The 15790-nt window shown below is 39.2% G+C and overlaps 2 protein-coding genes across 2 annotated transcripts in view; one reads left to right on the top strand and one right to left on the bottom strand.

The window, feature by feature from the left end:
* The window catches only part of LOC130990730 (uncharacterized), a 30455-nt gene extending 18124 nt beyond the window's left edge, over nt 1-12331 (bottom strand). Inside the window, exon 1 of the mRNA XM_057914959.1 lies at nt 11213-12331. Within this exon, the coding sequence (XP_057770942.1) occupies nt 11213-12331 (1119 nt within the window). The remainder of the gene's footprint in view (nt 1-11212) is intronic.
* Nucleotides 12332-14057: 1726 nt separating this feature from the next.
* Nucleotides 14058-15032, top strand: LOC130990729 (uncharacterized). The gene has a single exon (XM_057914958.1). It carries the CDS (start codon nt 14058-14060, stop codon nt 15030-15032), a length of 975 nt encoding a protein of 324 aa, XP_057770941.1.
* Nucleotides 15033-15790: the final 758 nt, after the last annotated feature.

The raw sequence follows: 15790 nt of genomic DNA, 5'->3' as shown, positions 1-15790 counted from the left end.
CCGTTGTGTAGCCTGATCTACCTCGTACGAGGAAGACTAAGTCGTAGACCTTCGCGGCTAAACACCATCGCTGAACGACGACCAGAAAACCCCCGACGAACAACTTCCATTAGTGCTCACTTGGACAAGGGTAAGTTGACGCCCTTATTTCGATGCATTCCCGTTTCTATTATATTATGGGAAATTTCTGGGGTATAGATGGGAGTGTGGTGAATATTTGTACAAAGTTTCATGTTATTTGAACTTCGTTTACTACTCTTTTAAAATTTGAGAAGTCTACTGCCAGTATCTGCTGAAACTGTCGTGAGGCAGATGATTAGGTTAATTATTTCAGTAACCATATGTTGATATTTAGCTCTCAAATTTTTATTCTATGAAGATATATGTGTTAGCTATCTACATATAAAATTTGAGCTCATTCAGGTAACGTTTGCTATTTTTCAAAAAAATCTGGACTTTCAGTTGGCAGAAACTGCCGAATCTGGTAGGCGATGGGAAAATCGCTATATCTCTTAAACTACTTGGAGTTTTTCAACATACTTTTTTTTTTCAATTAAACTAGACTCAAAGAGGTTTCTATTGATATAAAATTCGACTCCATACGAGTTCGGAGTAAAAGCAGTTTATTAGTTGAAGTTGAATCTATACAGTTTTGTTGAGATGGAAATGATTCAAAATAATTCCTATTAAGGATTTTAAAGTTTTATTGTTGATAAAATATCACTTTTAGATTATAAATGAGCTATTGATGTGTATATATATATATTGGTGATTGGCATTATTAAATGGGGAAAAGGAAAACGTTTTATGTTTATAGAATTATTCTTTATTTATAATAGATAAATAAATGAATAATATAAAATGGAATTTCCTACATCCTCAAAGGTACATGAAATATTTTGATAAAGGAAGAACGATTGTATATGAGTTAGATATAGTCGTTTAAGGAAATATGGGTAGTTAGAGAAATGAGTGAATAGTGATTCACTGCATTTGTTGTTATCATTTCTATTATTCACTCGAACACATGTTTTCGTGTTATCAAAGGTTCAAATAAACAAAAGCGTCTGAGTAATCTATCGCGCTAAGGAAAGAGAATCATTGTCTTAAGTAGCAAAACACTGCAATCAGGTGGGCATTACTTTTACTATACGTATATAGAGATCCCCTACGTATCGTAGGCCTCTTATACGAATGAATGCATGAGATGATCTAACTGTTAATTTCAGTTTCATATATATCAAATGAGTTTAAATGTTACATTCAAGCAAGTTATTTCATGACAAAATCTTTGAGTTAAAGTTATTTCAAGTATTGTCTTGCCATAAAATGTTTAAATTTTAGTATGATATCTATCTGCTTTGGCTTTGCCAATGATGCAATCGAATTCGGGTCCTGAGCAGTTGATAGCTATCCTGCCAGGACTAGTGTACACCAGTGACCGTGAGTCATCTAGCGGGTTGGCCGGTCAAGTGACCGTGAGAGGTGGCCACCTCTCCGGCACACAGTTCCAGATATGATAGATTACAAGAGAACTTAGACTGCAGTCGAACTTTAAGAATCACAAATGAATTTAGTAAGCTTGGGCCTTTTTAGCGAAAAACTCCCTTGCTGTACTGTTTATGATGGCACGACAATTTACAGTTTTGAAGCATGTATTTTTATACCTAGGCATACGTGCCCACTGAGTGCTTTTGTACTCAGCCCTGCATATGTTTTCTAAATGTGCAGGTTGAGCTGATGTGATGATGGTGCTGCAATGAGCGGAGTCTCCAGGGTTGTTAATAAATAGTTAACATGTCTAGAATATGTCTTCATACATATGTCTAGCTACTTTCCGCTGCAAGATGTTGTTGATGTTATAGTATGTTATGTCATACTTTGAGTCTTAAGAGAATGGTTTCATATGATGTATAACTTGATTAATGATATTAATTAAGTTTTATGCTGTCTTTCATAGACTATTTTCAATTGAGTATTCATGAATGAAAATGACGAGTTTTATTAAGATGAGTAAGTTTTACGGCGATAAATGACGCCCCTTTTCTTCCCCTTCTTCTTTAACCCCATCCCTAGTCGTAGATCACTCGGCTTAACTATCCTTAGTTAAGGCGGGCTGTGACAAAGTGGTATCAGAGCCAAGGAAAGCTCTGAATTATAAGTCTTGAGTTTAGTCTAGAATGAGTCACTAGACTAATAGTTATTAACAACCGTGAGCTCAGCGCACCATCACACCAGACTCAACGAGGTATGTAAAATTTCAAAGTTTATTTGACATTAAATTTTGAAGAGCATGATGTTGAGGTTATATGATGAGTTATGATGTTACACTTTGAAGGTGCATAGTTTGAGTTTGAGGATGACAACATGATTAATAATGAGTTATTATGTTGTAAGAGCATATGTTGACGTTACATGATGAATCATGAGAGCGTTTATATCATATGATGTTATATGATTGAGGATGCATAATTATGAGTTATGATGTGATGTATTTGAGATGTTTTGTGATGAGAATTGTTTGAGCAGTTGTGATAAGTCACGATGATTTAGATGAAGGAATCTAATGTCATTGTTAAGAGAGATTTTTTTTTTACTAAGTAGAAGGATGAAATGAGAACTTAGAGCTAAAGCTTGAGAGAATTAACAATTGCTTTAAGTACTTGTTGGTTTGAGTTATGAGTTTGAGTTATGAGCTTGAGTATAATAGCATGATTAATGATGAGTTATTAGCATGCTGCAATGAGATATTGTACGATATGTTGAGTTGTTTTGTGACGCGAGTTTTGCTCACGCAACCTTAATGGTACTTGAGGAGGTATCATGAGCCATAGTCTTTGGAGATGGCTTTGAGAGAGAATTGTTGAGTTGTCTTACTGAGTCACGAAGATTTAGATTAAGGGATCTAATATCATTGTTTAGAGAGATTCCCTACTGAGTAAAGATGGGACGAGATGAGAATTTAGATGTTTTGAGCTTGAGTTTTAAGATATCAGTACTACTTAGTAGGAGTTTTGCTAAGTTATGTTTTGTTTATTTCTGTTGCTGGAGCCAAGTAGAGTTAGTTCCTAGAGTCACCTTTAAGTTCTCCTTATAGGTTGGCCAGGACTGTTGGCACTGCACGAAAGTGGACTGTTGTGAGATCGATCTCAGGGAAGATCGGATACGAGGACGAGGCGTACAGTATGTGGTACAGAGATACCCTAGCAGATTTTCAAACACATGTTCATAGACTATGAAAGGATGAGAAAGAGCCAAGGAAGGCTAGGGTATGAAAGGATGAGAAGTAGCCGAGGAGGGCTAGAGTTGATGAGAATGAGAAGAGAAGCCGATGTAGGCTAGAGCTAAGGATGATCTTGAGAGTATGAGCAGTACACCCTTGTTTTTGATTAGTTTCAATTATATTGCGATGTATATAACTTACTTAGGAGATATTGATACTTGAGCTTTTGACATGCTGATAGATAAGCATGCGAATATAGTACCCTACTGATGTTAAATAGATGGATGTTCCTAGTGTGCTAAAGTAGCAAATAGATGAGTTAACCGGTAACAATTACCGTAGGAAGTCCAAACAGAGACATAGCACCATTAATGGTGTCGGTTTAGAAGGGACATTACGATAGATACTATGGTTTTTGTAGGGTTTATATAACCCCTTTATGTAAGTCCTCTAAAAAGAGGCATTCTACTGATGGATATATTAGGTTGATCAGAGTGGTCTTTTTGTTAGCATTTCGTGAGTGCTTATTGCCTTACAGATGAATGTTAAGGTGACCGTGAGGGTTTCCTTAAAATTGAGTTAGTAAATTGCACTTGAGTTTCGAGGATGCTTAGAGCGTTGGTCGAGTTGAGTTTTCCTTTTGTGATTTCAAAAATGCCTCAAAGATATCATCAAGAGTGTGATGTGAAGGATAGGCGGGATAATACTCCGCCACCACCACCGCAACATGAGAGGAGAGTCGAAAAATATTGAACTTTCGAAACAAGAGTCTAGAACATAGGACCCTGAGTTTAAGCTTTTAGCTTGCTGGTGTGAACTTAAGTTTTGTTATGTATAGTATGTTGAGGGTTTAGAAGACACAGAATTTTCAAGTTCGGGATAGTATATCCCGTGTGACTGGGGAGTGATTATGTTGGACCTGGCCAGTCCACATGATCCAAATCTCAGTAGACGTCTTTTGGGTTGAAAATCCATGTGTTTCAACTTTCGGTTGAAAAGCCAGATGGGTTCATACTCGAGGTCATTTTGTTCGACCTAGTAGTTAATCATTTCATACCCTCTGGTCATTCTTTTGATTCTCTTGAACAATTTCTACAACACCTTGCTTTGATGTTGTGTTGAGTTTGAGCCTTGCAACTCGTGAGTTGTCATAATAAGATCCCCTTGATTGATAAGACTAAGAAGTGTTAGTCTACTGACGTAGTATACTACCCAAATTATGGCTTCGTATAATTGTGTCTCATTGTAATTAGTTGAGATTAGTCTTTGTCCTATAAATGATATCGACCACTCATTATGATAGAAATTCAGAGTTCAAGCTAAGATCGTAATATAGTGTTCGAGTACGAGGACTTAAGTTAATTGGTCTACGATAGTTTTAAGTGATTCTTATTTTTATAGATCTAGATTGTATGATGTTATGTGTGAAGTATATGCCTTGAGATGTGAAAGTTCGATGGAGTTTAGTTTACCCAAAATTGGGAACTTTTGAGTCAATGGTTAAGATGATTAATAGATGATGAAGATGAGTCCATGAGATGTATATGATGGTGATTGATGGAGTAAATTGAGTATATGATGTCAATTGATGATTTTGATATGAGTTAGTTTAATAAAATTAGGGATATGTGTATCTATGCTCTAATTTGTAAATTGATGGGTTATATGTGAGATTAATTGGCTAAGATTGATAGATCTATGAATGGATTAAGGTATCATGTGTGTTTATTAAATTTCAAAGAGTTTACTTTAATAAAAATTAGGACTTTTTGCCTATGTGTTATTTAAGTGATTTTGGCTTAAGATATATGTATTTGAGCATGATATTAGTGTATAATTATGTTTGAGTAAATCTTTTGTTGGCTAAGAAAATTTTTGACTTAGTTTAGTTTGTATGAGTTTTTGAGTTTTCATATTTTGAGAAGTCGATGATTGATAAAATGAGGTCTAATTGCTTTATGACCATTATGTGAAAGTTTGTCATGTTTTATTAAGAGTTTTATGATGATACATGAAGTTTCATTAGAGTTTAGTTTACATGATAAAAAGGAATCTATATGTGTATAATGATTTATATGATAAATGAGATCATGTTTGAGTATTTGAGTAATTTTGAGCACGAAAATGAGAAGAGAATTTTAATGATGAGTTCGTTGAAATGTTTTACTTGAGATTTGAGGTTATGATGTAAGAAGAGAGTCAAGATTTAGTATGATGAGTATTATAATGTGCTTGAATGTTTTCAAGTGCTATATGTGTTTAAAATGAGCTTTGATTGGTTTTCTTTGAAGGGATGTTGAGTTGAGCATTTAAGAGTTTGAAATGAGATTTTGGTGAATTTCGTACGCCTACTGACCTACTGTGATCGACGGTTTTTAGATGTCTAATAGCTTTGATAATTTTATAACAAATCCCTACATAAGTCGTAAGCACACCGGTAAAATTTCAAGTCATTTGGACTTCGTTTACTATTTTTATAAAATACAAAACCTAAACTGCACATTACTACCGAGAATTTCAGAGAACAGGAGAAAGAGTCATTCATTTCAGTAGCTTCCTGTGTGATCTAGATTTCAAAATTTTTATGGTATTAACCTTATAGTGTTAGCTAGATATCCACCAAAGGTGAGCCCAGTTTGACAACGTTTACTATTTTTTTAAAAATCCAAGTTTTCGATTGCTCAAAATTGCCAAATATGGTAGACTGTAGTAAAACAGTCATATCTCCTACAATACTTGGAGTTTTTTACTCTACTTTTTTTTATATGAAACTAGACTCGAAGACCTTTCTTTTGGTATGAGTCTCGAGTCCAGGAGGTGTCGGAGTCAGAACAGGTTAGATTTTGAAGTTGAGTCATTATAAAAATAGAGCATGTTTTGATAATGTTTGATTGTGTTTTCTTATGGGCCTTAGGTGATTGTGTTGTCTATGTGTTTGAATGAGATTAGACGAGCCTTATATGAGAGACAAATCGAGACTTGGAACCATGATTTTCTTGAAACCTATCCTTGAACTTAAGGATTTGAGATGAGTGGAGAGTTTATATAGAGTTGAGTAAGGAGATAGAATATGAGATAGAGCATAAGTTTCCTTTCATGTCTCTGATTATCATAAGTTTTTGATGTCGAATCTAGAATAGTATCTCTAGACTTCTAAGAATGTCAGTAACCCTCAGCTCGCCGCCACACTGCCGCAACAAAGGTACGATAATAGTTTCAAAAATATACATATATGTATTTCAGATGTTATGAAAGTTTTTCAAGAAAATGTGCGCCTTATGTTTACGATGCTATGTGAATGCTTTTTGTCGTGTTTGGGATTACCCGAACCCATAACGACTCAATGAATGTATTTCGTGTTCGGGACAACCTGAGCCCTTAACGAATCAATGTATGTATGTATGTATGGTCGAGTTAGATTCCTTGAATCTTTCCGGCATAAGCAAAGTTTTCATGAAAGGGACATTAAATGTCCATATATGTTAAGGTTTCAAAAGAAACAGAAGTATGTATGTATGAATGAATGAGAAAGCTTTATGTTGTCGTTTTAGGCTAGCTGCCTATACGATTAGAATGATGGGTCCTCTTACAAACCGTTTGAGTACCACCCTAGAATGCTTTGAGAATGTTAATCGTGATAGCACCGCTTGATCGATTTAAGTAAAGACTGGTAAGATAGAAATGTTTAACATAGAGATGTTACAACATAGAGGCAATGCTTTAAGACTAAGGATTCACTTGAGCTATTTCAATAGCGGTGAAATTAAGTTTTTCACATAAGAACTTATGTTGCTTATGATTATGATGTTAGTCATGATAGCTTGGCTAGAACAACATAGAATGGACTTTCATGGTATCAGTAACTTATGATGAAGTACTTATTAGTAAGTGCTTTAAGTTAGAAGTTGACTTAAAGCTTTATAAGAGATAAGAAGTTGACATGATTGGGGGCGAAGCTCCCATTTGACTGAGTGATTCATCGTGCTGGGTCTGGTCAGCCCATATAACTAAGATCTCGGTGATTGTCAATTATGATTTTGACCTTGAGTAGGGCGTCATCCCAATGTATAGACTCACACTATGTAGTTGTCACAATAAGATCTTATTTTACCACGATAAGCACAGTAATGACTAGAATGACTTAGTTTGCTGTCAGTTCTCGAAGTACTAGAAGGTGATATTCTCACAGTTAGAAAGATACACTAAGCATCAACCTATCTTTTGACCGATAGTCGGTAGAAACAAAGCAACTTCTGGAATCCCAAGTGGAGAACCAGGGCAGATAACTAGTATGATAGAGTTTTCAACAAAATATCAGGACGTGCTCCAAATATGGTGGACACTTATAAGAAACGCGTGAAGGAGTTCGCAAACGAATGGCTTCATGAGATATTCAATTCCCCTACCAAGCCAAAGAAATATTACGTAGGAGCAACCAACGAGCAAGACTCTCACCATCGAATCACTGCTACCAAGGGAGAATGGGAAGACTCCGACACAATCTGGATATACACCACCTCAAGATGTGATGAAGGAAAGAAAATGGAATGAAGAAAACAACAGAAAATTCGAGCATAGAAAAAGAACTTTAGAATAAGACTTAAGATCCAACCCAACCTCAAAGCCAACAACCTCACACTAGAAGGGTGATTGTTTCGGCTAAAGTGTCAAAAGCTCCATCAATAGGAAGCAAGTATTTGTTTTAAACTTCAGAGAACTTGAGCACTATGTCTCATTAGCCCCAAAGTTGAATTACTTGACTTATGACTTAGAACTCGTTGTGGTTGTGCACGTGTTGGAAATTTGGAGATACTATCTCTACGGAGTTAAGTGTGAGGTCCTTATAGCTGACAAGAATTTGAAGTGTTTTTTTTTTAGCAAAGAGATTTCAATGTAAGACAACAGAGACGATTCGAATTAGTGAAGAATTATGATGGTACTATCAATTGGAAATTAAGATAAGATGTTTCACCACTAAATATAAAGTACTGATTGATAATTGCCTTATTCGGTTTAGTAATTGTTCAACATCCGGAGACAATATCAAGCTGTGTAGTTGCATCAATAGTTAAGTGTGAATTGCAAGAAAGGATTATGAAAGCACGAAATGAAAATGGATATTGGTGAGAAAATGTGTCTCGCCTCAAGAATAAGAAAAACGAAAGGATTCACGAAAGTCAGGAATAGTGCACTAATGGTTAGTGGAGGATTGTGGATGTATACACTGAATATTACGTCTCGCAGTTAAGAAAGTATGTGATTAAGAAAGATGAGATAGTCCAAGCTCAAGGCTTAAGTTATGGAGAGAAATCAGTTTAGTGACTAGATTGCAAGGTTTAAGTGTTACGAGGCAATAATATTGTTCTCGTCATATAGAGGAACCATCACAGGATGGAAAAGGCTACAAAAGAGATGAATGAAACGAATGACTAGTATCACAAGCTAGAATACCAAGTATGCAAATTTCGGGACGAAATTTATTTTAAGGGGGGTAGTATGTAATGCCCCGCTCTTTTAAATACATATTAGATTAAATATGTGCATTAGTTATAAATTTTTTTTTAATTATTTATTGTGATTATTTTGTTCAGATAATATTATTTCAGCAAAAGTCTGTATAAGAGATACAGAGCTGCGATTTAATATTCAATCATGAATCAAACCAATAATTAAATTATTGGTTTAGCTACACATTGAAACTTTGCATTACCAGTTGATTGATTCAATAGTATTAGAAATTTTAGATTTATAATCGATTTCATAAATCGTGTTATTTAAATCGAATTGTTAGAATTATAATTTGAGATCATATGCATAATAATTTTATTATTTCGCGTTATATGTGTTAAGGTATTAAGTCGCGAATTAATTCCGACTTTCACGTATTAAATCTCAAGATTGAGGATTTAATTTATATAAATACGACGAGTATTTATTAAACAAGAATTGGAGAATTATTACAGGAACTAGGAGAAACTAGATCACGGCACTACACGTATTTCTCAATTTTTCATCCAACACAACAATTCCTACATGTTAGTCAAAAAGCAGCTCCCACAATTGTCAAAAAGTTGCGGCAAGCCATTCAACAATGGCAACATTTCTTTTCACACTGCAGCCACCTACCACCTCAATTCCCTATAAATAATCCTCGAAGCAGCATTTGTAAATACACCCAAAACCAAAGAAAAAAAAAAAGATTCATCTGCAATCTAGAGAAAGAGAGGAGCAGGTGAAGGGTTGGGAGAAAAGGTGAATAGTGAAGTACTGTTCAAGTGAATAGTGACAGTCGTCGCGAATAGTGAAATTCGTGAATAGTGAAAATTAGATAGTAATTTTCACGGGGAATAACGGGTTGTGAGTTGAGTGTTGTGAGTGTTGTAAACACTGTATATTTTTCTCCCTTGTTAAATAGATCTGCAGCAGCTCCGGAGACGTAGGCATAATTGGCCGAACTCCGTTATCAAATTTGTGTCTTTATTTTGTCAAAAGATGCAAATTTCAACAATCAAATTTTCAAAAGTTGCAACTCCCGGTACCAAAAATTTCCACCACTTTGATTCTGTTGTCTGCAGAAATTCCTCTATAAATTGAGGAGAGTTCTGCAGAAGGAAGAAGTGCAGCAAGAGGTGTGAGGCAAGAGAGAGTTTAGGAGAATTTTTAAAATTTCTTACTTGCAAGAGCTCAAGTGAGCTCCCTTCGCCAGGCTATTTCTTCGCCGACCGGCCACTAGGCTCTGAACCGAGAACGTGTACTCGTTCCTCCATCTTCAGGCTACCAAACCCAACAATCGAAAGGCCGAAGCCTTCTCTATATTTTCCTGACCAAAGGCCGCAATATCCTTCGGAGGCCAACGTCGAATTCCCGACTTAGCCACCGGCCAACTTACGGCTTTCGTTTCTCACTATCCTTACGACGAAAAAGGATTGAGAAAACACCGTTGTGTAGCCTGATCTACCTCGTACGAGGAAGACTAAGTCGTAGACCTTCGCGGCTAAACACCATCGCTGAACGACGACCAGAAAACCCCCGACGAACAACTTCCATTAGTGCTCACTTGGACAAGGGTAAGTTGACGCCCTTATTTCGATGCATTCCCGTTTCTATTATATTATGGGAAATTTCTGGGGTATAGATGGGAGTGTGGTGAATATTTGTACAAAGTTTCATGTTATTTGAACTTCGTTTACTACTCTTTTAAAATTTGAGAAGTCTACTGCCAGTATCTGCTGAAACTGTCGTGAGGCAGATGATTAGGTTAATTATTTCAGTAACCATATGTTGATATTTAGCTCTCAAATTTTTATTCTATGAAGATATATGTGTTAGCTATCTACATATAAAATTTGAGCTCATTCAGGTAACGTTTGCTATTTTTCAAAAAAATCTGGACTTTCAGTTGGCAGAAACTGCCGAATCTGGTAGGCGATGGGAAAATCGCTATATCTCTTAAACTACTTGGAGTTTTTCAACATACTTTGAAGCATGTATTTTTATACCTAGGCATACGTGCCCACTGAGTGCTTTTGTACTCAGCCCTGCATATGTTTTCTAAATGTGCAGGTTGAGCTGATGTGATGATGGTGCTGCAATGAGCGGAGTCTCCAGGGTTGTTAATAAATAGTTAACCTGTCTAGAATATGTCTTCATACATATGTCTAGCTACTTTCCGCTGCAAGATGTTGTTGATGTTATAGTATGTTATGTCATACTTTGAGTCTTAAGAGAATGGTTTCATATGATGTATAACTTGATTAATGATATTAATTAAGTTTTATGCTGTCTTTCATAGACTATTTTCAATTGAGTATTCATGAATGAAAATGACGAGTTTTATTAAGATGAGTAAGTTTTACGGCGATAAATGACGCCCCTTTTCTTCCCCTTCTTCTTTAACCCCATCCCTAGTCGTAGATCACTCGGCTTAACTATCCTTAGTTAAGGCGGGCTGTGACAGTAACATCCCGGGTCCGAACGAGCTGGGGAAACCTGTATGTCGCTTCTCGAACCCACCTCAACCGGCCTATCTCCCTTGGCTGTCTCCTGCTCATGTTCTCTCTCGTCTCTAGCATCACCAGAGATAGGTTGCCACTGTTTCCCATTTTTAACCAAAGGCATTTGACTTCTATCTTGAACATCCTCTTCCACAACCGTCTTCTTAACGGAGATTTTCCGACACTTTTCGATGGGATGTCCTGTAAGTTTACATTTTGAGCAATAGAAAGGTAAATTCTCATACGTGAATTCAACATAGAACGAAAAAGAATCGTTATCAATTAAGAGAGTAGTAGGAAAGGATTTGGACATATCTAACTCAATAAGAAGGTGCGCGAACTGCCCAAAATCACGACGGGCCGAGGCTCCGTCAATTTTAATAGGATGACCAATGTACCGCCCAATCCCGGCTAGAATCTCAGGATGCCAATACTCAATTGGCAAATAATGTATCCTCACCCATACATTCGCCATGGAAGAATTCTCTTTAAATGGATCAAAGTGTTTGGACCATTCTCGAAGACGTACATGACCACAAGATAATTCCCAGACCGGCTTAGCTTTAGCACGAGTTTTGTCTTCAGGAGTCCGGAAAACCAGCGTATAATACCCTTTCCCAAGAGGAATAAGTTGCCACTCAGATTCTAATTTCCAAATTTTGTGAAGTTCTGCCTTGAGAAGCAATGCAGGTTGAGGTTTGTCTCCTTTACGAAGGAAAAGACGACCAATAATAGCATGAGAGAATTCCTTACTGACTTCTTGCGCATATAGGTGCTGTGGAACTTTTAAGGAGAACTGCTCTCCCTCTTTGGTGGGACGTAATGAGTGAAACCGATGAGCAGGTAGGTCGGGACGTCTCGGTGGCCTGTTCATCGTGATATCAGCATACGATTTGGATTTGGGCATGTTATCAGCCCCCACATCCGAATCATTAGGGTTTGAGATAGCTGTGGTGTTGGGTATAGCAACTTCTCGTTCCTCCACAAAAGCAGAATCTGCTCCGTTACCGCCAGCCAAGCCCGCACCAGTCTTTGTGTAGTCATTCATCGGGGAATTATTGCAGGCAAAATTGTTCGAAACTATTGGGAGATTCAGACCTCCCGGAGAAGTCATGTGGTACCAAAAAACTCCTGCAGCAAGAGCCAGAAAAGCAAACAGACAGCAGCTGAACAAGGGAGCAACGCATAGCAACTTTGGTGCAGGGGACGCCGGTCGCCGGGCTTGTGGCTAGCCGGTGCCGCGCAGACACAGAGGGACTGCAGTGAGCAGCGTCGGGGTGGTGTCGTAGTCAACGCCGGGTTCGCCGCGCTGGTGCTGCAGGAGCACCGGTCGCCGCGCTGCTGCTCTGCACCGGTCGCCGCTCTGCAAGTCGCCGATGCTGCTGGATCTGCCGGTCGCCGCGCTGCAAGTCGTCGCTGTGGCTGGACTGCTGGTCGCCGCTCTGCAGGTCGCTGCTGCTGCTGGATCGCCGGTCGCCGCTGCTGCTGGACTGCAAGTCGCCGCGCTGCCGGTCGCCGCTGCTGCTTGTTCTGCCGGATCTGCCGGATCTGCAAGTCGCGCCGGATCTCAAAGAAGCATCGCGAATTTAGAGAATATATCGCTGTGTAGTTGCCCACCGGAATTTAGAGAATATATCGCTGGAGGAGAAGATTCCGCGCCGCACCGGAAAGGAGGAGGCCGTCCTCGTGACTCTGGCAGACACGCCGGAGAAGACGTCGCCGACGCCGAAAGGATGACCAAAATCTCCAATTCGGCGGCTCTGTTCTCAAACGCGTTCAAGAGAGAGAGAATTTTGTAGTTTTCAAAATCTAATATCCGTAGTTTGTGAATAAACATGCATGTGACAAGATCATGACTAGTTGGTAAGAACCTTTTCTATCTCCTCTAGTCCGTAGTTTAGGGATTCCAATTATCTTGCGTGGGTAGTGTGGGTGTATTTGTGAATTGTAATCTTTTAAAAATAAAATTTTATAAAACAGAAATTAATAACAAAAAAGAAGAAGAAAAAAGTGAGAATCACGAGAGGAAGGCACCCCATTTGGTCCACAGATCCCTCGATACAGGACTTTTCCCTCAGATTTTTCCCGGAATATATGTCTTGGTTGAGATCGATCTCACTCAAGAGACGGGTCGGGACAAGGTTGGGTGAGGTCGAGACGGGGCAAAACACGGGGCGGGGCAGGGTTGGACGAGGGTCGCAGACTCGCAGGTCACAGGCTGATTAAAAAACATGAATAATTAAAAGTAATTATTATTGTAATGAAACTTAATAATTAATTATACTTCCCCAGTCCCTGAAATAACTTTCTATTTTTCCTTTTTGGGACGTCCCCCAAATAATTTCCTCTTTCTTTCTTTCCATTTTTGGACAACTACCCCACCACTAATAATATTTATTTATTCGTACTTTTCACCACTCTCAATACTAATTATAACACTTTTTCTCCACTATCAATACACTTTACAATTTTTTCTTAAAAGTCGTGTTGTCCTCAAAGAGGAAGCTATTTCAGGGACGAATGGAGTATGAAATTTATACGTTTCTGGTGTGAACTAGGCTAGTAGGTCTTATTTGTAGAAGCCCAAATAGTTTTTATTCATAGAAGACTGGATAATTTTTATTTATAGAAGACATACTAATTTTTATTTATACATTTCTGGTGAGAATCAGGCTAACGGGTCTTATTTATAGAAGACAGAATAATTTTTAGTTATACGTTATTTTTCTCCAACGCTCTAGGGCTTCTCTAGGGTTTTGAGAGACTAGGGTTTCGCCTCCAAAGGCGATTTCTTCCCGGTTCGACGGGGTAGGCTGGGGTTTCTGGTGCTGTCTGTGATCATGGATCAAGAGGAGATAAGGCGACTCGTGGATAAATTGAAGTTGGAGGAGGAAGCGGACGAGAGTACGGTGAATCTATCACAACACTTGTCAGAAAGTTTACGACAAAAAACAAAACTTTGTTTGGTGGGGAAAGTTTTTGCGGGACATCAAATCAATCGGGAGTTGCTGGCGAATCACTTACCAAGTATTCTCCAGGCGCAACAACGTGTGGATATTGAGATCGTGGGAGCGAATCTTTTTGTTGCCCTATTTGCTTCTACGATGGATAGGAAACATGTGCTACTTGGAGGACCATGGCATCTTTTTCAGGACTTAATGTTGTTTAAGAAGTTGGAGGGTTTTCAAAATCCGACCGACGTCCGGTTTGATGAGTTTACGGGGTGGGTGCAATGCCATAATATGCCTATTGCATGTATGCACCCGGATGTGGTCCGTCGGATAGGAGAACAGATTGGGGTTGTTGAAGAGATTGATATGGGAGTGGGGGGCTTGTGTATGGGCCGTTTTGCACGTGTCCGCGTGCGATGGCGGATGGATAATCCCCTTAAAAGATGCGTGCGATTACTGCCAGATGGAGAGATGGAGGGTGCTATAGTACTACTTCTTTATGAGAAGCTTCCCAACTTCTGCTTTGCTTGTGGGAAGATTGGCCACCTAGTGCGGTTTTGCGAGGATAAAAAGGTGGATAAGGGTGGTGAGTTTAAGTTTGGTGTTTGGCTTATGGCTGCTAAAGTACAGGAGACAAGAAGGAAATCGACTATGGGGACTATGCCACGAAAAGAAGGCCTCACTAAAACTCATTTTTTGGCGGAAACTACTGAATCAACGGATCGACAGATCATAAAACCGACCTTTAGTGTTAACTCGAGGACGGATGAGGAATCTCGACGGGTGGAGGAGAGGAGAGATAAGGAGGATGTGCAGGGGGACTCTTCCCCCGTGGAGCAGGAGGTGAGGGCTGACGGAGAATGAGTGCAGGGCAAGGGGAAAGATGATTAGTGAAGTTTCAGTGGGAATTGGTGGCAAGAGGTTGCATGGGGGGGGAGCAGGAGATGTTACGAGCTTTGAGGGAGGGAAGAGTGCTGAAGGGAAGGCAGGAAGCTGGAAGAGGAGAGCTAGAGGGGCAAAGGAGGTGATTGGAGGGAGAGGAGGGCGTGGGAGGGGGGGACGAGGGGGTGAGAGACAATATAGCAGGGCGGGTTTTCCAGGAAGGGGGGCTTTTGAGAGTGCAGATGTGGATGGTAGCCCGAGGGTGTCGGAGGTCTCGGGAAGCAAAAGGAAAGGGGGCCCGAGTGATGGCGCGGAACTTGGGACCCCGGTTTTGAAAGCTAATCGGGTAGAGGGTGTTTCTAATAAAATGTTGGCAATAACGGCGGAGGCTGAGGAGCAGCCCCGCCGAGCCCAATGAATTGTCTCGTATGGAACGCACGGGGGTTGGGAAGTTCTCGTGCGATCCATGAATTTCGGTGTCTTATCACCGAGTCTTCCCCGGGGCTTGTTTTCTTGTGCGAAACAAGGCTTGTGAGTTCAAAATGCACAAATTGGAAAGCAATGTTTGGGTTTGATGGTGTTTTTGTTGTGGATGCGAATGGTAGAAGTGGTGGTTTGATTCTTATGTGGAAGAATCCGGTGGATGTACGAGTTTTATCGTTTTCTGTGGGACATATTGACTGTATGATTAGCGAAGTGGGGCCAAGTTTTCGTTTCACAGGCTTTTATGGGAATCCGAT

The sequence above is a fragment of the Salvia miltiorrhiza genome, chromosome 6 (genome assembly GCF_028751815.1).
Source record: "Salvia miltiorrhiza cultivar Shanhuang (shh) chromosome 6, IMPLAD_Smil_shh, whole genome shotgun sequence".
NCBI classification, from domain to species: domain Eukaryota; kingdom Viridiplantae; phylum Streptophyta; class Magnoliopsida; order Lamiales; family Lamiaceae; genus Salvia; species Salvia miltiorrhiza.
This window is presented reverse-complemented; position numbering and strand designations above follow the sequence as displayed.